The sequence below is a fragment of the Saccopteryx bilineata genome, chromosome 3 (assembly GCF_036850765.1).
Source record: "Saccopteryx bilineata isolate mSacBil1 chromosome 3, mSacBil1_pri_phased_curated, whole genome shotgun sequence".
Taxonomy (NCBI): domain Eukaryota; kingdom Metazoa; phylum Chordata; class Mammalia; order Chiroptera; family Emballonuridae; genus Saccopteryx; species Saccopteryx bilineata.
This window is the reverse complement of record NC_089492.1, coordinates 22,487,234-22,513,714: the sequence shown is the minus strand read 5'-3', so window position 1 is coordinate 22,513,714 and position 26,481 is coordinate 22,487,234. Positions and strand designations below refer to the sequence as shown.

Genomic DNA, 26,481 nt, shown 5'->3' with positions numbered 1-26,481 from the left:
CTATTTCTGGAGACTAAAATACAACCTTGAATACCTTCTCATCTTTTCCACATGAAGCACAAAGATTAAGTAGGTCATATATCACTGACTTTAGCAATTTTTCATTTTCAGCTGGCTTTTTTAATGCTTTATGAGCAATTTTGTAATTTTAAAATGCTTCATATAGAAACCATTTAAGCAGCCTTAGGCCAGCGCGGGCTAGCACCGGAGCCAGTACTGCTGAGGCTGCCCCCTCCAACCGCCTCCCCCACAGCCAAGGTTGTAGCGAGGCTTGTTTGTCACGGCTCTCCTTCCGCTGCTGCGTCCGAGAGCAGCTGGGTGCACTATCCGTCCTTCTTCTCCACTAGGCTCAGACCCCAAGGTTCCCTCTCCACCTCCAGGCTGGGGAAGAGCCAGCAGCGCCCCTCTGCAGGGCCTGCAGCAGCACAACTCAGGTAGCCTCACAGTGCATCTCAGAACCAAGAGACAACTGGTCAGTGTGCGGACTGAAGACTCACACCCCTCCTGCAGGTGCGTTATAACCGTTACCGAGAAGCAGCGCCAGTCTGGTGGATTCCCAACCAGGTTTATTGCGCAGAATCTTCCCTGACGTTTCAGAAAGCATGTGTTCCAAGTCACTAGTTCTCTGACTGTGCTGAGCAGGGGTTTGGAGGTGAGCAGAGCCAAGGTGGCCCTGCATGTTCATGAACCCCCTCCCACCTGAGAAGATGAAGAGGAGGCTGGGTACACTCAGGGCTCCAGGCCTGGGCAGCACTAGCCTCTGGGGTCCCTCTGACCCCACACATATTGCAGATGAGTCGGTCACTGCACCAAGTACTCCACCTCAAGAGCAGGGTCAGGCCAGAATGAAAAACTGACCCTCATGCTCCTCAGGTTTGTTTAAAGACTTCCTCCACTATCTCCGCCCTGAAAGGTGAGGGTGTAGAGTTGGGAATGGCACAGGGGTCAGTAGGTAAAATGTGCACTGGATCATAGGGACACTTGCTTAGAGGAGAGAAAATATGTACCAGGACCCAGCCATGTTTTCAACTAATTATAAATTATTTGATCAGTGCATTTACAAAGGCTTAGAAAAAACACCCATATTATATCTTCTGCTTAGATTCTAGAGTTACCAGTATGACAGCAAATGTAATAAGGATTTGTTTCAAATGCTAATGTTTAAGCTGTAGAAAGCTGATGTTATACACTTTTCTTGTCAGCGGCGTTGTTGTTAGTGAAATTAAGCACACCCATCACATTTTTTCCCAGGGACACGGAAATGAACAAACCATTGGTTTATCTTTTCTATGAAAATGCATGTCAGACAGCCACATGTGAATGGTATTGGGTGGACCTTCCAGCCACTGTTCATCAAGGCTGGGCAGAGGTGCCTGTATTCAAGAGATTATGACATCTGAAAACTCTAATGTTAAAAAATGAAACTTGTAATAATAGTGACGATCCCTCCATTGATCTTCCTAGAAAAAATGATCTTTCATTTCATTAATAAGAACATGAAGGAGGTTCAGAAATCTACAAAACAGTGGGCTACGTAGATGAATAAGAACAGCTGGACAAGCTGTGAGTAGCCCAGATAAACTATGTAAGGTGATGTACCACAGAAAGAAAGGTCATCATCCTTTTCCAAATCCTTGTATAAAAAGAAACAGTCACTTAGGATTGAGGGCGGTGACATGGCAAATGAAAAATAAAGAAAGAAACTGGATTGTGCAGCCACCTGCCTGAAAAATTACACCACGAGAGTCAACCATCTTTGCTTAATGCCATTAATTCTGGTTCTTCCCAGACAGAAAGCCCATCATCAAAATACAGTGTTTTGTTTTTTTCCCTGAGGTTTCTCTGGACTATGAAACATTGGCACAAGTTTTGTTCGGCAGGAATTGGAGATTGAATGTAGCTTTAATTTTCCAGGCAAAGAGAAGTGTAATTGAACTGCAGCTTATTTGGTGAGGATGGAAGACGTTGGAGTGATGGTGGGTTGCCTTCTTGTACTCACCTATAGTTTACAAGAATAAAAACAATTTGTCTCACCTGGCTGCTTCTTGTCTCTAGTAGAATCACTACTTAAAAGCAAATTTGAAGAATATATGATAGTTGGCTTAAACTGGCTTCAAGCAGTCATTAAAAAGGTGCTGGTTAGAACTATGAACTAAAACAGAAATAGATGATGAAAATATTCATATTTTTTTAAGTGAGATCAAGGGAGCTAGAGAGACAGACTTCCGCATGCACCCAACCAGGACCCACCCAACAACCCTCATCTGGGGCCAATGCTGGAATCAACTGAGCTATCCTCAGTGCCTGTGTCAATGCTGGAACCAACTAAGCTGTGGATGCAGGAGGGGAAAAAAGAAAGCAAGGGGGAGAGACAGAGGGAAAGAGAAACAGATGGTCACTTTTTGTGTGTGCCCTGCTCAGGAATCAAACTCAGGACACCCTCACTCAGGGCTGATGCTCTATCCATTGAGTCAACTGGTCAGGGCTGAATCCTTTTTTTTTTTTTTTAAGCTACACAAACCATAACAATCTGCTTCACATTGATATTGAAAAATATTCCAAAGGAGCAGCTTCAACTTCAGGGAGGTAAAAATGTACCATGTAGATATTCACCTTGCTGCATTGGTATTCATATGGTTCTTTGATAACATTGTTTAAAAACTGGATCTTAATGCAATCCTGCACCAGAATATATATACTTTATGGTATGTGAAAAAATAAGAAAACTACTAGAAACCACAAAGACTAATCATTACCTTTTTATAAAGTATATTGTATAAGAAAACACTTAAATGTGTGCAGCTATTTTCTAATATTGAAAAGACGTTGAACGTTTAAAATGCCATTGTGAATAATCAATACTGAAAACTTTTGTCCAATTAAGGTACTGTGTATACAAAATTCCTTAATTATTATAAGCCAAGGTGTGTGGTACCAATATGAATTTTAAAATATTGAAACCAACCATGCTTCTGGTATAATAAAAGTATGAAATTCAGTCAGGTGTTTCAATTCCTGTAGAATATTTTTGTTAAAATTCATCCACCCCATCTTTAAAATTTAAGAATATTTTTAATCTTCTGACTTTATTTTGTCAAAACATCATACCATGTATGTATAAATGAAAAAGGTGACTATATATTTGTATGAATCCATACCTGGTAATGTTCATAAAGAGTTGGCTAATTTATATTCACTTTGTATTATGTAAAATTTCTAATATTTTTTAGTTCTTTATTATTTAAGCTTCATTTGAATAAATTCACTAACTATTCTTATTTTTAATTCTAATTTTGTACAAATTCTAATTCTTTTCTACTATCTTATGTTTGAAACCATTACATAAAATGCTTTAGAAATGTTTACAGTTAGTGCTGACCAACACTATATTACTACATCCTCCAATGGTTGGTATAAACTACCATAAGACTGTAGATCTTTTTTTTTAAATATAGTTTCTAGTGACAATTAATGCCCCTCGAAAAAGAAAGAAAGTATTGCTCTGCCCAGAACACTCAGTTGGTTAGAGCATTATCTGGAAGTGTAGAGGTTGCCAGTTTAATGCCCAGTCAGGGCACACACAGAAACAGATGGATGGCCCTGTCCCATGCTTGCTCTCTCTCTCTCTATCCCTTCTTCTCTCCATAAAATAAATAAATAATTTTTTCTAAAAACGAAACTATTTATTTCAATATAGTAAATATTTTATTTATCACTATTTACTCATTTAGTGAGAGAGAGAAATGGAGAGAAATGCGAAGCGTCAACTCATAATTGAGGCACTTTAGTTGTTCATTGATTGCTTCTCATACACACCTTAATAGGGTGGGGTGGAGTGGTGGACTCCAGCTGAGACAGCAACCGTAGGGTCATGTCAGTAACTTTGCGTTAAGCCAGTGGCCATGGAATCACATCGATGATCCTACAGTCAAGCCAGTGACCCCACACTCAAGTTGGCGAGCCTGCAATCAAGCCAGTGATCTTGAGGTTTTGAACCTGGGACCTCAGGTCTACCCTCTGTCCACTGAGCCACCACTGGTCAGGCAAGATAGTAAATATTTTTAAAAGAAGGGCACACCCATAAAAACTAAAAAAAAATTTATATGTATTATTTATGGCTTTTTTTCAAATAAAAGTCCAATAATGTTCCTAAACCTTATTCATTTAAAATCAATATCTATGGGCCCTGACTGGTTGGCTCAGTTGTAGAGCATTGGCCTGGCATGCAAGAGTCCCGGGTTCGATTCCTGGCCAGGGCACACAGGAGAAGCGCCCATCTGCCTCTCCACCCCTCCCCCTCTCCTTCCTCTCTGTCTCTCTTCCCCTCCCTCAGCCAAGGCTCCATTGGAGCAAAGATGGCCTGGTTGCTGAGGATGGCTCTGTGGCCTCGGTCTCAGGTGCTAGAATGGCTTTGGTTGCAACAGAGCAATACTCAGATGGGCAGAGCATCGCCCCCTGGTGGGCATGCTGGGTGAATCCTTGTCAGGCTCATGCAGGAGTCTGTCTGACTGCCTCCCCACTTCTCACTTCAGAAAAATTCCAAAAATAAATAAATAAATAAATAAATAATAAATAAACAAACAAATAAAATCAATATCTATGAATACACTTTCTAAATGGTTAAATGTAGGCAATGTCTGACTTTTCAACGCATTCACTAAAGTTTCAATTCTTTAAAAATGGCCAGTGTATTAAATCTTTTCTCATTACTTATAAAATTATTAGATATCCTTTATATCAGTTGAATTTAACAAGCATTTGTTAATTGCTTGCAATGTGCCAGAAATGTGCTGAAATATGGGACACTTTTACAAGACAAATAATATATATTCCATACCCCCAAGCTTCTCACATCCTGATGTGAGTGAAAAATGCAAAATGCTGGACCATAATATTGCGATAAGGTGTGTGCATATCTGAGCACATAGAGAAAAGATCGTTGAGCAACACTGGGCTCATTCCTGGATTCCAGAGATGGCATTCTGGAGTTAAGGCCTGAACAAAGTCTGGTAAAATAAGACATAAATGGTCTGGTCAAAGAGGTATGTACACAGTTATCTAAGCACAAGAATTGGAGATTTAAAGTAGAATAGTTTAAATAGCATAGTATATATAGAAATTTAATATATGTTCATGAGATATTTCATGAATAGAGGCACACAATGGTGAGATCTAATTCCAGAGACTGGACATGCCACACTGTGCAGAAATGTGAAATATTTAAAATGTTATGGCTTAACTTCTAAAATCATTTATAATGTTGATAGTACTGTTGAAGCTTTCTTGTGAGTACAGTGAAACTGATTTACATATTCCTGGGTAACTGATGTAAAACAACTAATAAATTTCATGTATACCCAGCCAAATCTACATGTTCATTATAACTTTCTTTTAACTTAATTTTTAAGATGAAATTTTTTAAAAAGGATCATTTGCATCATTCTCTGGGTTGAGATTTTGAACAGTTCCTACTGTTTAAATGATTTAGTTAGAAAGTCACTATAGAATTAGGATATTTCAAATCTTAAGTGAGCTGATTCTATGGAATCCTAAAGGCAAAAGATTTGAATCTGATCAAGAAACAAAGAAAAAAAAATGTTTTTGCATGTGTGCTATCTCCTTGCAGTATTTTTTAAAAATATATCTTATTTATTGTTAAAAGTATTTAAGGTGAAGATTTATTTTCTTCTTTTATGACTCTAACTCACATTTATTTCCAGCAAACTATATATGTAATTTTATTTTAAATTTATCATGCCACAATTCAACTATCTTGTCAGAAGCATAATTGACTTGGTTCTAAATTGTAAGCTCTCTATTATATTTCATTATACTACAGTGTAAATTTTTTTAAGTTTAGGAATTGAAACTAATTCCTAAATTTAAATCACTAAAGTTATTTGACATTGTCTAGGATAAACATTTAATAAACATGTGTGATAGAAAGCTGAATAGAATAGTAAATAGATAAATATTCTTATGTATGTTAAGATTTAGTAAAGGACAAATAATTCATAGGTCACAGAATATATGCAAGAAAATAGTTCATATTTTATGTTACATATTGTTTCAATATATAATTTATTCAGGATCTTATTTTTGTAATGTTCTTTTATATTCAATTTTATTTGGTCATAACCATCTAACTAAAAATGAAATTATGTTCATAGTTATATATAAATTAAGTCTCCAAAATGTATACAGTTTACATATGTAAGGCATTTCAATGTATTTTTACATTAAGGTTAGTGCTTTGTTAAATTCATGCTCATTATAATTTTTTATTTAATTTTTTCGTGTGAGAAAATCCATATAAACTGGTTTAGCATTGTGATTGGCTAAATAAAATCACTCATTAATGATATTTAACATGGCCTGACCTGTGGTGGTGCAGTGGAGAAAGTGTCGACTTGGAAATGCTGAGGTCACCGGTTCGAAACCCTGGACTTGCCTGGTCAAGGCACATATGGGAGTTGATGCTTCCAGCTCCTCCCCCCCTTCTCTCTCTCTGTCTCTCCTCTCTCTCTCTCTCTCTCTCTCTCTCTGTCTCTCCCTCTCCTCTCTAAAATGAATAAATAAAAAAATTATATTTAACAGTAACAGTGTTATTATCCAAATTTTTATATTTCTGAAATAAAATGTGAAGTGATTTGACAGCATATGTGCTTAAGGTGCACCTTTTGTCACTATAATTTCTTAATTACTTAGTCACATACATCAAGCATTATTATGACATAAAAAATACCTTAGCTTTGAAGTGATTTTCAATACTATATTCTTATTTTTATATCTGTTTCTGATAATTGAATTGGCTCACTGAAATATGCTTACATTATTCATTATGATTTCCAAACATTAAAGAAACTGCTGTCTATAATATATATACTAATATTAATAACTACATTTACCAAGTATAATCTACTTTATATGTGGATTATATTACTTTGTTTTCACAATAAATGAATATAAAAATGGTAAGATATTCCATGGTATAGAACTATATCCTCTCTCATCTATAAGACTGATTATGTATTTTTTTATAGTAAAATGTCAAAGAACTCCATTATACAAAATAACTTAGTGGCACTAGGATGTATTTTAAATTCTGTTTAGCAGATCTAGAAAGACATAAGACCATTTCTCACTATGTTCTTCATAGAACACTGTTCTTACCAGTTATATCCTGGCCAAATTTGGAAAAATAGTTATATGACTATTTAACTTAGTATACATTAGGGTTTCTTATTATTTTTGTTTCACAGAATAGTAATATACTCACTTGTTTTTAATGACACTAACAAACATGTAACCAAAGTTTTGTGAAACACACTTTGGAAAATAGTGACAAGATATTAAAGTATATGGTACACAATAATGAGGATAAATAAAGATTTGTGTAGCCAGATATTAATGCAGTAAATTTCCCACAAAAATTAACAATTTACAGCTTTGACTTCAAAAAGTTTAGAAGAAAATTGTTTTTAATAAATGGTTAAGCCCTGGCCGGTTGGCTCAGCGGTAGAGCGTCGGCCTAGCGTGCGGAGGACCCGGGTTCGATTCCCGGCCAGGGCACACAGGAGAAGCGCACATTTGCTTCTCCACCCCTCCGCCGCGCCTTCCTCTCTGTCTCTCTCTTCCCCTCCTGCAGCCAAGGCTCCATTGGAGCAAAGATGGCCCGGGCGCTGGGGATGGCTCTGTGGCCTCTGCCCCAGGCGCTAGAGTGGCTCTGGTCGCAACATGGCGACACCCAGGAGGGTCGCAACATGGCGACGCCCAGGATGGGCAGAGCATCGCCCCCTGGTGGGCGTGCCGGGTGGATCCCGGTCGGGCGCATGCGAGAGTCTGTCTGACTGTCTCTCCCTGTTTCCAGCTTCAGAAAAATGCAAAAAAAATTAAAAAAAAATAAATAAATGGTTAAGAGTTCTTAAACTTGATCAAAATTTTAAAACAGAAACATCACCCTGCAAAGTTTTAAAGTAAATGGGCTAAACTAGGATATTATAAGCTTGTAAAGTTTGTGAAGATCACAGGCTGTCTTACTTTATCAATATTTATTTACATTAGATTTGAAATTGGAATTATAGTGCATATTTTCAAAGGCTTTACTCCAGAATGTGACTCAAGATATGGAATTAGGGACAAAAAATTTACATTTTAACACATTCTCCAGATGATTCTGGGCATGTGGTCTGGTGTTGATAGTTTGAGAAGCCCATAAATATACAAATGTCACTAATAAAATGAATTCTCATAAATTCTAATTGATATGGACAAAGTCCTAGGAAAGATTTTTTTTTAAAAAAAATGGAAATAATAAACGATATCTAGAGGGAGATGAAATGAAAATTAATGAGATTCAAACAAAAGACCATCATGAAAAAAAAATAGCATGCAAGGATATATGTAGAAAAATGTCCAGTTTAGAGTATTGAACTTTTACTGCAGTATGGGTAAGGTACAGAATTGTAGTTGAGGTCTTTGTAGATAATAACTTGGGTCCAAAATGTGGGGGGTGGGGGATGGAGGATGAAGGACAGGCTTTCAAATTTCAAACTAAGTTTTCTGGACTTCACAATAGACCAGTTGGTATGGTTAGTTAACTCATGTTTGTAGATACTTCTTCTTCTAAAGTGTTACATACTGTTGTACCTGGTATGGTGGAACAAATGAAGCCCACCCCACAAAAAAAACAAAACAAAACAAAAAAAAAAAAACCAACTCTGGAATCTGTGACTATATCATACTACATGGCAAAAAAGATTTTGTAGATAATTAAGTTTAAGAAAATCAATATAGAGATAATAGCCTTGATTATTCAGGTGGGCCCAGTGAAATCGCATAGACCCTTACAAGCCAAAAAATGCCTCCAGCTGGAGTCAGATATTTGGGGGAGAAGATCGTAGAAAGATGTATCACAAGAGGAAGGCAGAGATTCCAAGTCTGAGAGAGAATCCAGCTGCTGGTTCTCACATGTAGGGTCAAAGAAGAGAGAGGCCTCAAAGAGCTATAAGCAGTATGTTCTTTCTTGTCTCCCGATAAGAGCCCAACCAGATGACATTTTTATTTCAGCTTTTTGAGACCCTGAGCAGAGATACCAGCAGAGGTCAAGCCGGACTTTTTATCTGTAGGACATGAGATAATGTATTTGTTGTTTAAGCTACTAAATTTGTGGTCATTTGTTAGGGTAGCAATATAAGTCTAATATACATGGTAAAGGATTCCCATCACAAATAAATGCCTAAAGATTTCTACAGCATAATAGCCACTCCCTGAATATTACTTGGACACCTAGTACCTTAGATTTTAAGCTGGGGATATCAACATGTACATGTAAATGTCCTGAAGATAGATGAGTCCATTTCACTGATGCAAGAAAGGGAGGCAGGAATTTAATTTTGCATATACAGAAAAAACAGGCAGCTTTGAAAATATTTTTTGAATTCTTTATAAAACTTGACAGTCAATCTAGGAAACAGAGCAACATCATAATTCATCTTCCAAATTAGTATGCTTTCAGTATACTTAGTACTTACTAAAATAATAAACTAACCCAAAATATCTTTATACATTGATGCACAGAGGCAGGTTTTCTCTTAAGGAGCCTTTAATTGAAAATTATTGTATTACTAACTCCTTCAATGTTGCCAAATTTGCATTACTTAAAATAAAACCTTCTATCTAGTTTTCTTTGTGCCCCTCCCCTCCCCCCTCTCCCTCTGTCTCCTCTCCCTCCCTGTAACCACCACACTCTTGTCTGTGTTTCTTAGTCTCATTTTTATGTCCTACCTATGTATGGAATCATGCAGTTCTTAGTTTTTTCTGATTTACTTATTTCACTCCGTATAATGTTATCAAGCTCCATCCATGTTGTTATAAATGATCCAATGTCATCATTTCTTATGGCTGAGTAGTATTCCATAGCGTCACATGGATGTACCACATCTTTATCCAGTCATCTACTTAAGGGCTTTTTGGTAGATAGAAGGTGACAGAAGACAATTTGACTTTGGGTGATAGGTATGCAACATAATTAAATGTCAAAATAACCTGGAGATGTTTTCTCTGAACATATGTACCCTGATTTATTAATGTCACCCCATTAAAATTAATAATAAAAAATAAAAAAATAAAATCTTTGTGTTTTAAACTATAAATAAAGTTGCCAATAAAAAAATTTAACTATTATGAAAACACCTTTAAAATAATAATTATTATTATCACAATGGAGGAAAGTTGGAATGTGTCCTCCCATCCTAGAAAAAAGACAGTCTACAGTATTCAACACTGCTGCAATATAACATTATTTCAGATGTGAAAAAGAGAGAACATTATCATTCAACTGTTTGCTAGAGGGTATTTTTATTTTCTAGTACTAGATGAAATGTTTAGTTTAAAACTTGCCAGACACGCAAACTGTTAACCTTTATACTAAGAAATTCTATTTTATATGTGATTGTTTTCTAGTACGGTTTTAAACTATCATATTTCAAATTATCATGTGCCATAGAAAGTAACCACCCTGACAACTATGTTTGTGTATCTCTATGACAATATTAGATCTGCTGTGATATAGCCCTCAGGAAGCAGGCTGACAACTGAGCTATTTCTATGGGTAAGGTAATGGCTGTTACCTAAATTAGTTGAAAATTTTATTGTCAAATCACAAAAGAAATGACAAGTCCATGACCTCTATCTGAAAGCCTCAGAATAGATTATTTCTACCATTAAGGTTTTTTTTCACATTTTATAAAGAAAAAACATACAGATTCTATACATTTTTAATACTCTCAACAAATCCTGGTGTACCTCCCCATTATCAAACCATAGCTGTAGTGAACAGATGAATTCTCACACTATGTGGGATAAATAAAGGTTGTAAATGGCCTCCAATCAGATCATATCTGGTTTCAATGCCAAATGAATTTGTACCAAAGTTCCAGATAAAACCCTTCAGTATCAAAAGCTCTTTAGTTTTCCTCGTTGTTGTTGAGGGATATTGATCTGTGGCCTGGAAAGGCCAGCTTACCATGGAAGTTAACTTGTGTCTCAGTGGATTTTTTCTTTTGACTCTTGCTGGCCGAGAAGACAGACTATTAATTTTCCGGCAGAGAAGCGAAGTACAGAGGGGAGCAGGGTGGAGGCCGAGATACCAGAATCTCTCATCAGGCCTACTTTCCTATTACTCTCACATTTTGCTGCCTTCTGTTAATCTCTAACCTTATAGTGATTGTAGGGTCTCATCTCCTAAAATTTAAGTGAAAGACTTTTCTATGTGGAGGCATGCTGCTCTGACCCATTAAAGCTCATTAATTCTAGCATTTTATTATATATTAATGATTAATAACAATGTGAATCCCGGGACAGGATTTGAGATAACAGGATCAACTGTCTCTTTTTGGCCATTGTTTCTTCCATTTCCACCCTGGAGAAGTTCGATTTGACGACATTTGACTGTGTAGTGGTCCTTATGTATATCATCACTTACCTTCATAATATACTTTAAACCCATGAGCACTAACTGCAAAATCACTGGTCAAACGTAGTGAGAACACAGATTTGGTACTTGTCACTGGCGGTGGCAAGTGGAATCCTGTTAACCTAAAAACATAAAAAAATTAATTATCAGAGTCATAGACATTTTACCAAACAAAGTTCAAAAACATTCCAGTAATTTTATCATATCCCCAAGCTTTGTATAAGAATGGGCATACATATAAATATATATGTAGAAATTTATGACATGTTGATTAGAACTCACTCATCAAAATCAATTACTGTAAATATATAAACACATTAATTTATTATTTATTTATGTATGCATATGGATTACTATATATCTATCATATTTAACATATATAGGAAAATATTAATTCAAAGTTTTGTAAATGAACTATGAGAGTATGTGCTTATGCATATTTTATGGTGCTGATTTAACAACTTAACATTTACAATCTGTCAAATAAATTATTTTTCTGATAGTTAAAAATATAGACCCTGGCCAGTTGGCTCAGTGGTAGAGCGTCAACCTGGCATGAAGATGTCCAGGGATTGATTCCTGGTCAGGGCACACAGGAGAAGCAACCATCTGCCTCTCCTTTCTCCCCCTCCCCTTTCTCTCTCTCTTTCCCTCCACAGCCATGGCTGGATTGATTTGAGTGTGATGGCCCTGGGTGTGAGGACGGGTTGTAGAGCTTCTGCCTCAGGCACTAAAAATAGCTGAGTTGAAAACATGACCCTAGATTGGCAGAGAATCGACCCCACATTGGGTTACCGGGTGGATCCTGGTTGGGGTGCATGCAGGAGTCTGTCTCTTTATCTCCCCTTCTCTCACTTAAAAAAAAATATATATGTATGCATAATATATTTATATAAAAGGTAATTTACAATTGACACTTTCTGTATCAGAAAAGAAAAATTAAAAAGATACACATTCATGGAATATAATTTTCTAAAACTAATGATGAGACATAACTTTTTATTTTATGAATTGTACCTGTTTTTCTTCTTTTAATTACTATGTAAAAATTGTTTGCAATGCAATTATTTTTTTGCTATATCTTTTACCAACATTATATGTGTAGAATTAATCTATACTAAATTACTATATATTTTTATTTCTGGATGGTAGTACTTCTCAACTTTGGCTTAGATCTGCTTATATTCCAACATTACTGAAAACCCCAAAAAGATTTTGTGGATTTACCACATTTAAATTGAAGCTGAGAAAATTTTAAAACATGCATTTATTATTTCATTTCATTTTAAAATAACTAACCACAATTAGTTAATTTTGTACACAAAATCTCAGGCTTTGTTAGTGACAACAAATTCTGTCAGTTGTTTTTCTTGAAAGAACAAGTCAGGTTCATTTATTTAGGAAACATATACCAAATACTCAAGTGCAGTTAATTATAATTTATGTATTAGTCATTTCTTCAGGTGAATAATTTGTTCTGTGAATAAAGTGGTTAGTTCAGCTGACAGCTCAATCATATAACTCTTTCTTTAGACAACCATCATATTTTGGCAGGGACAAGAAGGATTTTTTACATTCTTTTCATTTTGTCACACAAGTAATTAAAAACAAGGGTACTAGATGGCAAATATTTAATAAAATCAATTTATAGCTTCAGCAGGAACATTCTTAGGTACAATTGGATTTTTTTTTTCTTTTGTGCTGTAGGTATGCAGTAGTAAAGAATTCAGTGACTAGTATTAGAATAGTTTGAGGTCACTCATTGAGATTCTTTAATGCACTCACATTTTTACCCAGTTACTTTGTAACATGAGAGCAATGTCAGCACACTGAAAGAGGTGAATCATGTCTCAATATTATTATGGAAATAGTTTTGACCTAGTGAACTCCCTGAAAATGTCTCAAGACCTTCAAAGATCCATGGATCACATTCTGAGAACCACTGTTGTATGGAAATCCATTTTAATAGATATATCACACTTCATTCATTCATTCTACTGTTGATGAACATTTACGTTGTTTCGAATTTGTTCACTGTGTTGTCATCAACATCTTTACAAAAGTTCACTGGTACACACTTAATGTACCAGTCTTTCTAGAGAATAAAAGAATTTAAAGCTTCAAATTTTCTTCCTTTTGCTGCATAAATTATATCCCACAAGAGAACTATTCCAACTGTGATTTCCTCTTTGGCCCATGGTTTAGAGCCGTATCTCCTAAATAATGAGCATATGAGCTGCTTTAGTTATATTTTGTTACCAATGCATAACTTGTTTGCATTACAGTCAGATAACATTTTCTGTATGAATTTAATCCTTGAAATTTATTGAGATTTGCCTTATGGGTCAGATATTGCAAATTTTTTTATTACATGCCTAGTGTTCTTATACAGAATATGCATATTATTTACCTATTTCTAATCCAAATTACCACAAAGTTAAATAACACTCATTGTTTTCTTGCACTTATGCAGGGCTAGCCAGAGCGTAACTCATCTGGCTCTCTGCTTAGACTCTCACGAAGGTGAAATCAAGGTGTCACCTGGGCTACATTGCTTTCAGGAACTGTGAAACTATGTCTGTTTCTATTTCCAAGTTCATAAGGCCATTGCCAAATTCAGTTCCAAGCATTATAGCACTAACGCTCCTAATTCCTTGTTGGCTATTTGCTCGGGGTTATTCTCAGTGAGGTTTCCTCAGCTTTTAGAGGTCACTTGCATTCCCTGCTTTGTGGCCTGTCTTCCTTCATCTTCAGAGTCAGCAAGGGCAGTCTTGTTCTTCAAGCCTCTCTGGTCCCCCTTCTACCTCTTCTCTGGGTTGGTTATTCCTTCTGCCTCTTCTGTCTTCAGCTCAGGAAAGTTCTTTGCGTCTAAATTCTCATGTAATTAGATTGTGTTCACTTGATAATTCAGGTACCTCCCTATTAAATGTCTGTAATATCAATTCCATTTGCAAAGTTCCTTTTTGCTATGTGAAATACCATACTTACAGGTTCTGAGAGAATGATTCTGAGTAAATATGTAAATTATCCTGAGATTATTGCTCTGCATTAAAAAAAAAGAATAACTAGATCTATCATATTTCTGATAGTGCTACCAAAGGGCTCTTTAAACATACACATACACACAGATATATAAATATATATATAAATATATATATATTATATAATTAATATATGTACTAGGAAAATGATGCATCTGTGTGTAGGTAGAAGAGGTTTATGGAAAAATAAACGGTGACCGAAGGAAAGTTGATTTGGGATGGTGAACTCACGATGCAATAGACAGATGATGTATTACAGCATGCACACATGAAATCTGTATAATTTTATTAACCAATGTCACCCCAATAAACTCAATCTTTAAAAAGGGCTAGAGCATATTACTGCTTATAATGAGATTGAGGGAAACAGACATGAGGAGTGATAAAACACAGAGGAGAGTAGCTTTATTTAACAGTAAAAGCTGTAACATCAAAATCTCAGAATTTGGTGTTAAATAAGAGAAATCATGTGGAATGATCTGGTATGTTTTCTGGAACCTAAAGAAATAGCTACTAAAAGTTACTTTGATTAGCTCAAATCCACTGCCCCTTCATCTAAATCTGGCATGCTGTGCCTAAAATTAATCATTTTATAACCCTGGCATTTCACAGTGATTTATCATGACTTACACTAAGATATCTGAGTATGAATTATCTTACAATTTTACTTTGGTTATACAGTTCTTTAAAACAATGCAGGTGATATACAGAGAATTCTCTGCTGAAACAAACTATTAATTTCAAAGCGAATGAGAAAACCGCAGGAACAAGTTGATATTAAAAGTAATGACTGTTCTGGGAGAATAAATCATGCATACCCTATTGATATCTGGGTACACGAAGCACAGCAAATAATTCATGGTTATGTCAAGATGGCAGTAATTGTACTATTAAAGGAAAAGATGACTGTGGCAATATTTGAATAATTATATCATTTGCTGAGAGTAAATGATCTGAAGCTTCTATCAAATACAAAATTCCTGAAGAAGGCATCATGTGTGAGATAGGCAAATTCACAATATTAGGACCATATGCTATGTATAGCTCTAGAAACAGAAATCAAATAGATGCTGATATACCTATTGATAGGGATAGGGATTGGGGTATACATGGGTGTGGCTATGAACATAATAAACATATAGATAAATAGATAGCAACCAGCATTCATTTTCACTCTTTTCAATTCTTTCCACTGTATTGAAGTGGCTTGAAATATTAGAACTACACTCGCCACAATATCTCTCATTGCCAGTGGTGTTCTCTGTTAGATTTGTGAAGAACATACTTCCATAATATTTGGAATCTGATTAAAGCATCAGGCATCATGATGTCTTGGCAGGTAAGTACATGCAGTATGCAGTAAAGGGGAGGTTTTCTCTCAGTTTACCAGAATTCTTGTTTAAACAATTGTTTTGGTGCTGCAAACATTTGAGCTCATCATTGGTGTTTTCCTACAATTTCTAAAAATTCCTTATTTCCTGAAAGTTAGTGTAGGTTATCCCTAACACTCATGGCCCAGCCTTATATTCAGAATATTTATAATTAAATCTTTTTCTGCTGTAAGCATATCAGTTTCTTTTTCTTTTCTGTCGGAACCCCAAAGGAAAACAAATGTTAAGTAACCTCTACTTAATAAAAAAAAAAACAGCTTGCAAATATCTTCAACTAGAGTCAGTCCATCTACATAAAACTTATTATTTCCAGTGATGTTGGAATTTCATCTTAAACCTCAATATTTTAACCGGGAACCATACAACATTTTACTAGAATTTTTCTTCAACCTTTGAATTTCTTCTCTGTCTGCTGCAAATACTGTCCTTGCATTCTGATCCACTTTCTAAATTCACTGATTAATTCATCTTCAAGACTATAAATGATCATAATTTCAAAGGTAGTCCAGTTGAATCACTGAGAAAACTTGACATAACAAAAAGTTATGTTGGACAATTAATTTCAGACATTTAAATCTATTTAACTGTGTCCCCAGCTTGCATAAACACCTGCAATTATTAATGAAGATATTTTTTCCAACTTTGAAATTTTTAAGGAGCTCTTGAAATTAGTGACTACGAGACTGAAATCTAGGGTATACTACTGGAAAAAGTACATTCCACTGCTTATCATCAATTTGATATTAGTTAAGGTACTATATCCAAATAAAATTAGTTTAATACAAAGAATTATCTCATGAGAATTAAACAGGATATTGCTTATAAAAATGTAACACAGCCTGACCAGGCGTTGGTGCAGTGGATAGAACGTCAGACTGGGATGCGGAGGACCCAGGTTCGAGACCCCGAGTTCACCAGCTTGACCACAGGCTCATTGGGTTTGAGCAAAAGCTCACCAGCTTGGACCCAAGGTCGCTGGCTCAAGCAAGGGGTTACTTGGTCTGCTGAAGGCTCGTAGTCAATGCACATATGAGAAAGCAATCAATGAACAGCTAAGGCGTCGCAATGTGCAACAAAAAACTAATGATTGATGCTTCTCATCTCTCCGTTCCTGTCTGTCTGTCCCTGTCTATCTCTCTCTCTGACTCTCTCTCTGTCTCTGTAAAAAACAAAAACAAACAAAAAAAAACCCCTAAAAAATGTAACATAATGCCTAGTATATGCTGAATATTATTTTTACCATAATTTGATAATGAACCTACCCAGAGCTCACCTAATTAGCAGAAACACATTAAGTGATAACTCAGGTTAATTATTACCTGGAGGAAATTTCAATGTTGCCATTTACTACTTTGTGGCATTAGACAGGTTACTTCCCTTCCATTCTGTTTTCTGTCAAAATGTCAAACCTACCCTGTACATTCTTGTCATTTTTAAGTATGTTAATACAAACATGTCACTTGGAAAATGACATTTAGAAAGCTTTATTTGTTACTAACCATATCCACTCTTGATGACAAAGGTAAGAATTAGAAACTTCTTTCACATACCTATCAGCAATTTTTTCCTGTAGCATCCAATCATTGATACTTATATAAACCTGGATTATTTCACAAGTGTAATCCTTTAAATATATGTTATTTTTCTCTTCTACATTGTTTTTTTTTCTTTCCTCCAATTTAGCATTCCTAGAACTTTTGATTATTTTGGATTTAAATTAGAAAAAGCTGATTACATACTGTTTGCTTTAGGTAAATTTAAGGCAAAACTATGTCCAAGAACGAGATTAGAGGATTATTACAACCTCAATCATTAATGAAGCTTCTCAGTTATGAAGAGAAGGAAGAGAGGGATGGAGAGTGGGAGAAAAACAGGGAGGAAGAGACAAAGTGATGAAGAAACCAGATGAGAACACGTGTCTTTAGGAACTAATAATTTCTGACTGAGTGAACTGATGCTTCCCACACCACAAAATCCGGACACCATTGTTGGTACATTTCAGATGTCTAACAGACCATGTATAGATACCTTATCATACAAATTTTATTGTATTTCTTAATAAGTAATCTACATTCAGTAAGATAAAATTACTGTATAAATATATACTTTGCATTTTTCTATACTGACAATTGTTTGAGTCATTTATACAATACACATCAATTAGAATATAATTCAAAATTAATAGCTCTTTTTATTTCCCAGAAAGGCAATTTTCAAGATCTCTCAATTTAGGAAAATGCAAAATAAATATAACTAATATTATTTATTTATGTAATTAAAACATGTGCATATTAGAGTGGATTTTTGTTTATTTTTTCCAGGTATTACTATAGTTTGCTTAAAAAATGTCCATGCATACATTCATTGCATGTGTGTGTGTGTTGTGTATTCTTTGTGACATGTTGCAGTGATGAAGACAGATTATAACTGAATCAATCTAAAATATTATAAACAAGGTTTTGAGATTTTCTGCTATTCGCCAGTTTCAAAGATTTAGATAAGTGAAAGGTGTTAAGAAGTAGTATGACATGGTAAATAAAATATTGATAGAACAGTGCAATTGCAGAGTCTTAAATATAGCTTTATGCTGGTAATGATGGAAAATATTATAATAAAGATACTACAAATTTAACTTAGATATGCTAAAATTTAGAGACATAGTGACCTTTTCAAAATAATTTTGGTTCTGTTTAAGTCAAGTTTTTAATTTCAAAGCTATTGGATAGGAGCAACTGAGATTGTAACCACTCCTACAAGCTATTCATAACCATTCATTATACCCACATGTCCAACACCACTTTCTCATAAATTTTTACAATTGTACTTTAAGATTATTATTTCTGGTGAATGACAGAGCATCTTGAAAATGTTTACTCATGATACAGACCTACACATACTTATGATGCATAGCACCTTGTAAACAAACCTTCTTTAGTCATTTTAAGTTAGATAAAATTATACTCTTTCTTCATTGGAATACATCATGGAGAAAAATTAATATGAGAATGCAATGACATAGAACATATATACTGTCATTTCTCTACCTAATTAATTAGAATTTTGGATATGACTTATGAACTAATTTAGTGTTATCAAGTGCTAATTTTTAATGTCTAGTGCAAAATCATTCAGTCCAATAATCATAATTTAGATATAAACATTTTAAGTTGGACTAGTTCAAATTAAATTATAAATCACCTCTTATATTACTATGAAATGTTTTACTATATATAGAGCTTTTTAAAAATCATTTTTTACATTGTCAAGATAAAACTATAAAAAATTTTTATTTAATAACACTGAAGATAATTAAACTCAATAAATATTAGCAAACATAAATAATGGTATAAATATTTCGTTTTTATTTTAGACATAATGTTTTTGTATATCTTGATGTTCTACTTTCAGTATCCTAGGAATTCTTGAGTGATATTTACTAACATCAAAAATATCAATTAATGATATTTGAGTATACTGACAAATATACATAATTTAGTTCTAATAAAAAATAAAAATATGATTTGAAATAGCAATAGATGTTGCACCATGTTTCTTGTTTACCTGTTTTAAACATACTACTGTGGTATGTGTACTTTTTTCCGTTATCGATAAGTTAATATTATGACATTAAAATGGAAGTAATTAGAATAAAGTAAAATCAGAATATTTTAATCATTTAACATTTCCTTCACAACAATGATAGCAGAACTCATTGGGACAATTAAAGTACATTTATGCTTAACAGTGTATTTTGGGACAGTGTTGAAGCAGTTGCTTTAAAAATTAATAAAGAGCCTTTGTGAGAAGATAAGCTAATGTAATTAGGAATACTACATGGGAGACATAAGATATATTGAATTCTTTCTATAATACTAACAATAACCATATATCTACATTTTCTTCTAACTTGGGACTGCTTTCAAAGCACCTTGCTAACAATTACACTAGGAAAACAGAAAATACTACCCAAGAATGTTCTGTAACCCAAGATATTTGTTTCCAATTTAACAGCCACCTATGTATTAGATACTATAAAGCATAACAAATCTGAGTCATTGTCTTTATCCAAAGTGGTATATAATTATCTCTAAAATATGCATCAAGGGAGTAAATTTTATTTGAAATAAGTATGTATTCTAATATAAAAAATCTAAAGGAAGTAAGAAATATTAATAGACAATAGACAAATGCCACTGACAACGTCCTAGTGAAAATTTAAAAAAAGAAAAAAAAGGACTATATCTTTATTATTCAAGGTTCTTTTAATATGTTATAGAATTATTTAGCATAATAAAACAATATTGTTTTTTAAATCAGTATCTGTTTAGGATTAGAAATCAGAATTCCTTTATCATATTTCATCACTGTTAATATATCCTATTTGAATACATAATGCTTATCTTACAATTGGATTTTAAATAATATTATAATATAAATATCATTTCTATTTTTTTGAGAAAATCTATATCATTGTGGACTTTGGGTAAAATTTTGATAGACTATCATAGGAATCATAGAAGTTTTTTTATTTTTTATATAGAGTGAAGAGAAGAGAAGCAAATTTATAAGCTATTTGGTTCCTGAAATAGATGACCCTAACAAGTATAGTATTCAATAACCATGTATATAAAACAAGTACACAAAATAATTTATAGTCAGAATATTTCCATAGTCTTCTATGAAGTATGAGAAATGATTTGAGAAAGAATTAAATGTTTTTATCACAATATTAAAAAGATATAGATATAAAAGAAACATATTCATTACCTAGATACTAGTGGATAATATTTAGAAACAATATACAGTGAAGATAAACTTTCTATAAATATAAATCGGGCCCTGGCTGGTGGCTCAGGGGTAGAGCGTTGGCTCAGTGTGTGGAAGTCTCAGGTTGGATTTTCAGGACACACAGGAGAAGCTACCATTTGCTTCTATACCCCTCCCCCTTCTCTCCTTCTCTCTTTCTCTCTCTCTCATTTCCACTCTTGCAGCCATGACTCAAATGGTTCCAGCAATTTGGCTCTTAGCCCCTGATGCTGCCTAAGGTTCCATGGCCTCACCTCAGGCACTGAAATAGCTCAGTTGCTGAGCAACAGAGCAGCAGTACCAGATGGACAGAGCATTACCCTGCAGGAGGCTTGCCTGGTGGATCCTGGTTGCACACACATGGGAGTCTGTCTCTGCCTTCCTGCAACCCACCTTTCACTTAATAAATAAAAAAAAAAAGTAAATTCAACAATATGGATAACCATAACCAAATATTTTCATTAGTTTTAGAGGGGGCAGAAAAAGGAATGGATTTAATTTACACATTAAGATATTTTCTGATTTTGTGCAAAATTTTGAATATTCTTGAGAATGTGACAAAAATATAACTTTTGAGAAAAGATATGTAAAGTTGTTGTATTTGATGTAATAGTTTTATTAATAGTAGTCAGACTTAATATTTAATCAAAAGAAATACTGAAAATGAACTAATATGTTAATAAAATAAGAAAAAAATAGAAGAATTAACAAAATGAGAAGAGAAAGAATGTAGAAGAGTGAAAGCAGGAAGAATATAGATAAAAAAATAAAACTTCTCAATAATTTTGTAATACACAAGAAAACAAAGAACTGTTCAAGAAGTCATTTTATTTTGGAGTCCCATTTAAAAATCTCAGAAACAGCCCTGGCCGGTTGGCTCAGTGGTAGAGCGTCAGCCTGGCATGCAGGAGTCCCAGGTTGGATTCCTGGCCAGGGCACACAGGAGAAGCACCCATCTGCTTCTCCACCCCTCTCCCTCTCCTTCCTCTCTGTCTCTCTCTTCCTCTCCCGCAGCCAAGGCTCCATTGGAGCAAAGTTGGCCTGGGCACTGGGGATGGCTCCATGGCCTCTGCCTCAGGCACTAGAATGGCCCTGGTTGCGGCAGAGCAACGCCCCAGATGGGCAGAGTATCGCCCCCTGGTGGGCATGCCGGGTGGATCCCGGTCGGACGCATGCAGGAGTCTGACTGCCTCCCCGTTTCCAACCTCAGAAAAATACAAAAAAAAAAAAAAAAATCTCAGAAACACATTTTCTGACAACATCTGTGATGTTGCAGTGGTCTTTATGTGGACAGAGACATGACTTCATTATTTCTACTATGAAATCTTTCTCTGAATAGTCTAGCATTTATCTCCTGATCGGTGAAACATTTAAAATCTAGACAACCTCTTATCTGACCTCCACACCGATATATGGAATCACTTTATTACGTTCCTATTTCTATGTCTAATCAAACTCAAACATATGTTAAAAACCTAAATCTTTATTTAAAAACCTGACCTCTTCTCAATCTCCTCTTTAAAGTAAATTTTAGTCTTTTTGTTGTTTAGACTAAAACGCCCTGTTGTCCTTGTCGATACTTCTCTCACATACTTCATTGATCTAATTAGAACTCAGTGCAATTTATGACCTCTATGTCGCAATATATAAGGTGACTCTCCACTAAGTTTATTGCTCCTGCCACACCTTTTCTTACCTTGATAATTTCATTAGTCTCCTCAGTTCCTGTTGTCCACTTGCAAACCTCTTTCCCAGCATAATCTCTACTCCATTACCAGATTGATTCACTCTGACTGTTATCCACCAGATCAATTTCCTTGTCTATGGTCCATCTATTCTCACTAGAATATAAACCCTAGCAGAGTGGATAAATCGTCAGCATCCACAATGTCCAGGCCCTGGAATAATAGCCTGGTATATAGAAAGCTCTCAAAATATTTCTGAAATAATGTATGTATATATTTTTATGTGAGGTGAATTTTAGAATGATTAATGTTAATGCACATATGCTCTCAATTATTTCTGAACCACATAGAGAGGAAATAAAACAATTTTAAAATATTATTCTATAACACAATGGCTAGAGTAATTTTCCACATAAATGTGGGTAATAATATAAGAGAGAGAATTATAGTCATTCTATTTTAATTGAGTTATATATTAAAATAAGACACAAATTATAAAAAATGAACATCAAATCTAGATACTGATCTCAAGTCCCATTTATTCTGCTTAAATTTAGACCTTTATCATCTTTTATTAAACTCTTTTCATAAACTCTTATTATGAAGTTCTTCTGCTTCTAGTCTAGCCTTTCTTAGCTACTTGTAATCTTAACATTTCCTCCACAAATCTCCAAAAATAACTATTTATAAACACGTAACTATGGTACTACCTTACTTTGCTAATTATAACCTTTTAATAATTCTTAATTCTATACTGGATAATCTTTGATTTAAGGTCATTCATCTTTGTACCAAGCAAACTCTCTCTTTCCAGGAGAGTTTATTCTAATTTAATATACCTGTACAATATATAGGGTAAGGCCAAAGTAAGTTTAGAGTATGAAAAAGAGTTTATTCTTGTATTATTTATTATTGTATTATTTCCCATACAAACAACTGTAAACTTACTTTTGCCACACCCTGTATATCTAGTCTGACCATTTTCCTAGTACCCTCCACATGGAAAAACAAGTGAAATAGAAAGCAAAAAATAACAGAATGGGTCAGTTATTTACAGGCTGTCTATCATACCCATGCCCATCCTTTCATACTCCGCTCAGACTTCGGTGCCAGCGGCCGACCTAATGGGCTCTGTACATGAGGAGGCACTGGTAAGAGACCAGAAATAGGTAGGTAGAGCCCTGGCTGGTTAAAGCATCCTCCAGAAGCACAGAGGTTGCCGGTTCAATCCCCGGTCAAGGCACATACAGTAACAGATTGATTTTTCAATGAGCATAAAGGTTTGCTGTCATCGGCTTGGCTGGAGCCCCCACACCACACCCATCAAGGCATGTTTGAGGAACAGTCAATGAACAACTAAAGTGGCACAACTATGAATTGATACTTTTCACATTTCTATATATATAAAAATAAAAATTAATGCACCAAATCAAATTTCTTATTTTCAGCTTCAACCAAACATGATCATTCTCTTTTTCACCCAGAAAAATACAACTAGATTGTTTTTTCAGCTTTTCATGGCAAAAACTTAAGGAAAGAAGTTCAACCTCATTGCAATGAGAAAAATTGTATAAATTCCAACAATGATATCATTTTACCTCCAATGAATTTTCAAAAAGCAATTATACATTAAAAATTATTCATCATTGTTAGTGATATTATAAAATGGTATGACCATTTGGGAAAACAATTAGCATTACATAAATTTGAACAACTGCATTTTCTGTATACACTGATTCAGCCATTATCTGAATCTAATAGATTATTTTGTACTCTGTACCAGAAAACACAAAAAAGTTTATCGTAGCTACATTACTAGTAAAAGCAAAACTGAAAACAGTTCAACAATTATCTTTTAGAAAATAGAAAAATAATGCACATTATAATCATAACTAAAATATACTATATGCACAGATTGAATTAAAGTGGATGAACTACAGCAATGTGCCACAACATGATGATTCTTAGAAAAAGATATACTTTATAAAACTTACAAATAAATAAGCAAAATTAAACTTTATGCTGTCTAAAAATATATTCATGTATGAAAAGCTGTATTTTTGAAAAAAATGAGGAAATAATGGTTATAATATAGGAATATTTGTTAGTGGTAGGAAGTCAGAATAAGGCCAGGGATGGGACAGAGAGGGAAAAAATATTGGCACTCCCTCGTTAAGGGCTAGGCTTAATTCAATACTCCTGTACATGCCTGACCAGGATCTAGCTGGCAACCCCTTCCGGGGATGATGCTCAAGTACACAGCTATTTTTACCACCTGAGGCTATTGCACTCCAATGAAGACAGTCAAGCCACTGGAATGGAAAGAGGGAGTGAAAGTGGAGACTGACGGAGAGAAGCAGACGGTTGCTTCTTCTTGTGCCCTGACCTGGAATTGAATCTAAGACGTCCATATACCAGGCTGACACTCTATGCACTGAGCCACCAGCCAGAGCCAGTGGTGCTCTTCTAATATAATAATTCCTAAGTTGTATGTTACATCTTTGTATATTTTATATACAAAATATTTTTAAAGCATGTGAAAAGAATGTAGGAAGTTCATATGGAACTTAAGTTGACACATTAAATAGTGAGTTAGTATCTGTATCCCAATAGATCTGGTGAAAAGGCAGTTGTATTAATACTACTTTTCTATTTGCTTGAGTATTTTCCAAAAATCCATTCTCACCCAGAAGTAATTTTACTCTTACAGTTAGATCACATTTTAAAAATGAATGAATGAGGTTGGTATAATTTATTCATGCATTTTTAAAAATTATCACTTGTATATTGGTTGCTGCTATGACAAGTTTACATATTCTGTGCATATTTAAACCTTTTAGCTACCAAACCTAGTGTCATATATTATATAGCAGTATGTAAAAATTTTATCTTGATTTTGAAATATCTAAAAACATCTATTTTTAAAGAAACATATAATAAACATCTAATGCATTGATACTAATATAGTTGAAGATAACATTTTGACAATAATTTGCCACTGATTTTATAAAAAAAACCTTAAGTTTTGTACAAGTATGTGTACAAATTTATCATCCCTTTTATTTTCTAAAATTACTGTTTTTAAATCTGATTTAGTAAGATTACACAAAAAATTATCTTGTGGGTTTCTTGAATCTCTAAATTTAATTTTTTTGTCTTCTCAAAATTTAGCCCCAATTATAAATCTTTGTTGATACATTTAGTTCTTTTTCTATATGGGCTCAATAACTTCTAGATGTCATAAGAACATCAAACTTCAAGCAACTATGAAAGAATAGTTAGTTCTCTTTGATAAAATTACATTTTAAATTTTTTATTGAATTTAGTGGGGTGACATTGGATAGTAAAACGGTATAGGTTTCAAGTGTACAATTCTGTTATATATAATCTGTGTATCATACTGTGTGATCAGCACCCCAAGTTCAGTCTCCTCGTCACCATTTATCCCCCCTTTTCCCTCTTTTATCTGTCCCCACTATGTAATTATTTTTATGACATAATAAATATGCCTCTGGATGCATGTCACGTCATAACAGCAACCAGGTTATTTTTTTAAGTGGATTCTGATATGAATATGGAACCCTTAATGTTATGGACCTTTTAATTTAGATTTAGTAAAATGATTTAATAAAATAAGTGGTCAATAGAAGGTAACTTTTATCGATAACGTAGTTTTCTACGTTAAAGTAAATCTTTTAATCCATCATTTTAAAAACAGTATACGTAAAAATGTAAACAAATATAACCAGTTAGCTATGTTTTAACCAATTTAAAATCACATGTCATTTGCTTAAAAGCCTAATTTTGCAATTTAGAGAAGTTATTGATATTTCTAAAATTTAATAAAAGTATTGGGAATAGTATCTGAAATGATGTTAGCAGAATTGTATAGAAATAGAATGATATTAGAAAATGTTAGTTTTTAACAGATACAGAATAACTAGCTTCCCTTAGAATATCATAACAAATCTAAAATAATTAACAAATCTAAAATAATTAATAAAGAGCTAATTTTGGGATGTCTAATCTAAAATTTTTACTTAGAGTTTGAAATTACTATATGAAAATTTTTTTCACTAAAA

At 34.2% G+C, this 26,481-nt stretch overlaps 1 protein-coding gene and 1 pseudogene across 3 annotated transcripts in view; one reads left to right on the top strand and one right to left on the bottom strand.

The window, feature by feature from the left end:
- Positions 1-26,481, bottom strand: part of CSMD3 (CUB and Sushi multiple domains 3) — a 1,246,722-nt gene that overhangs the window by 1,070,505 nt on the left and 149,736 nt on the right. For all 3 annotated transcript variants that reach the window (XM_066265798.1, XM_066265799.1, XM_066265800.1), the window contains exon 3: positions 11,486-11,598. In XM_066265798.1, coding sequence (XP_066121895.1) covers positions 11,486-11,598 — 113 coding nt within the window. The remainder of the gene's footprint in view (positions 1-11,485; positions 11,599-26,481) is intronic.
- On the top strand, positions 1,390-11,259 carry LOC136331287 (KATNB1-like protein 1 pseudogene; annotated as a pseudogene).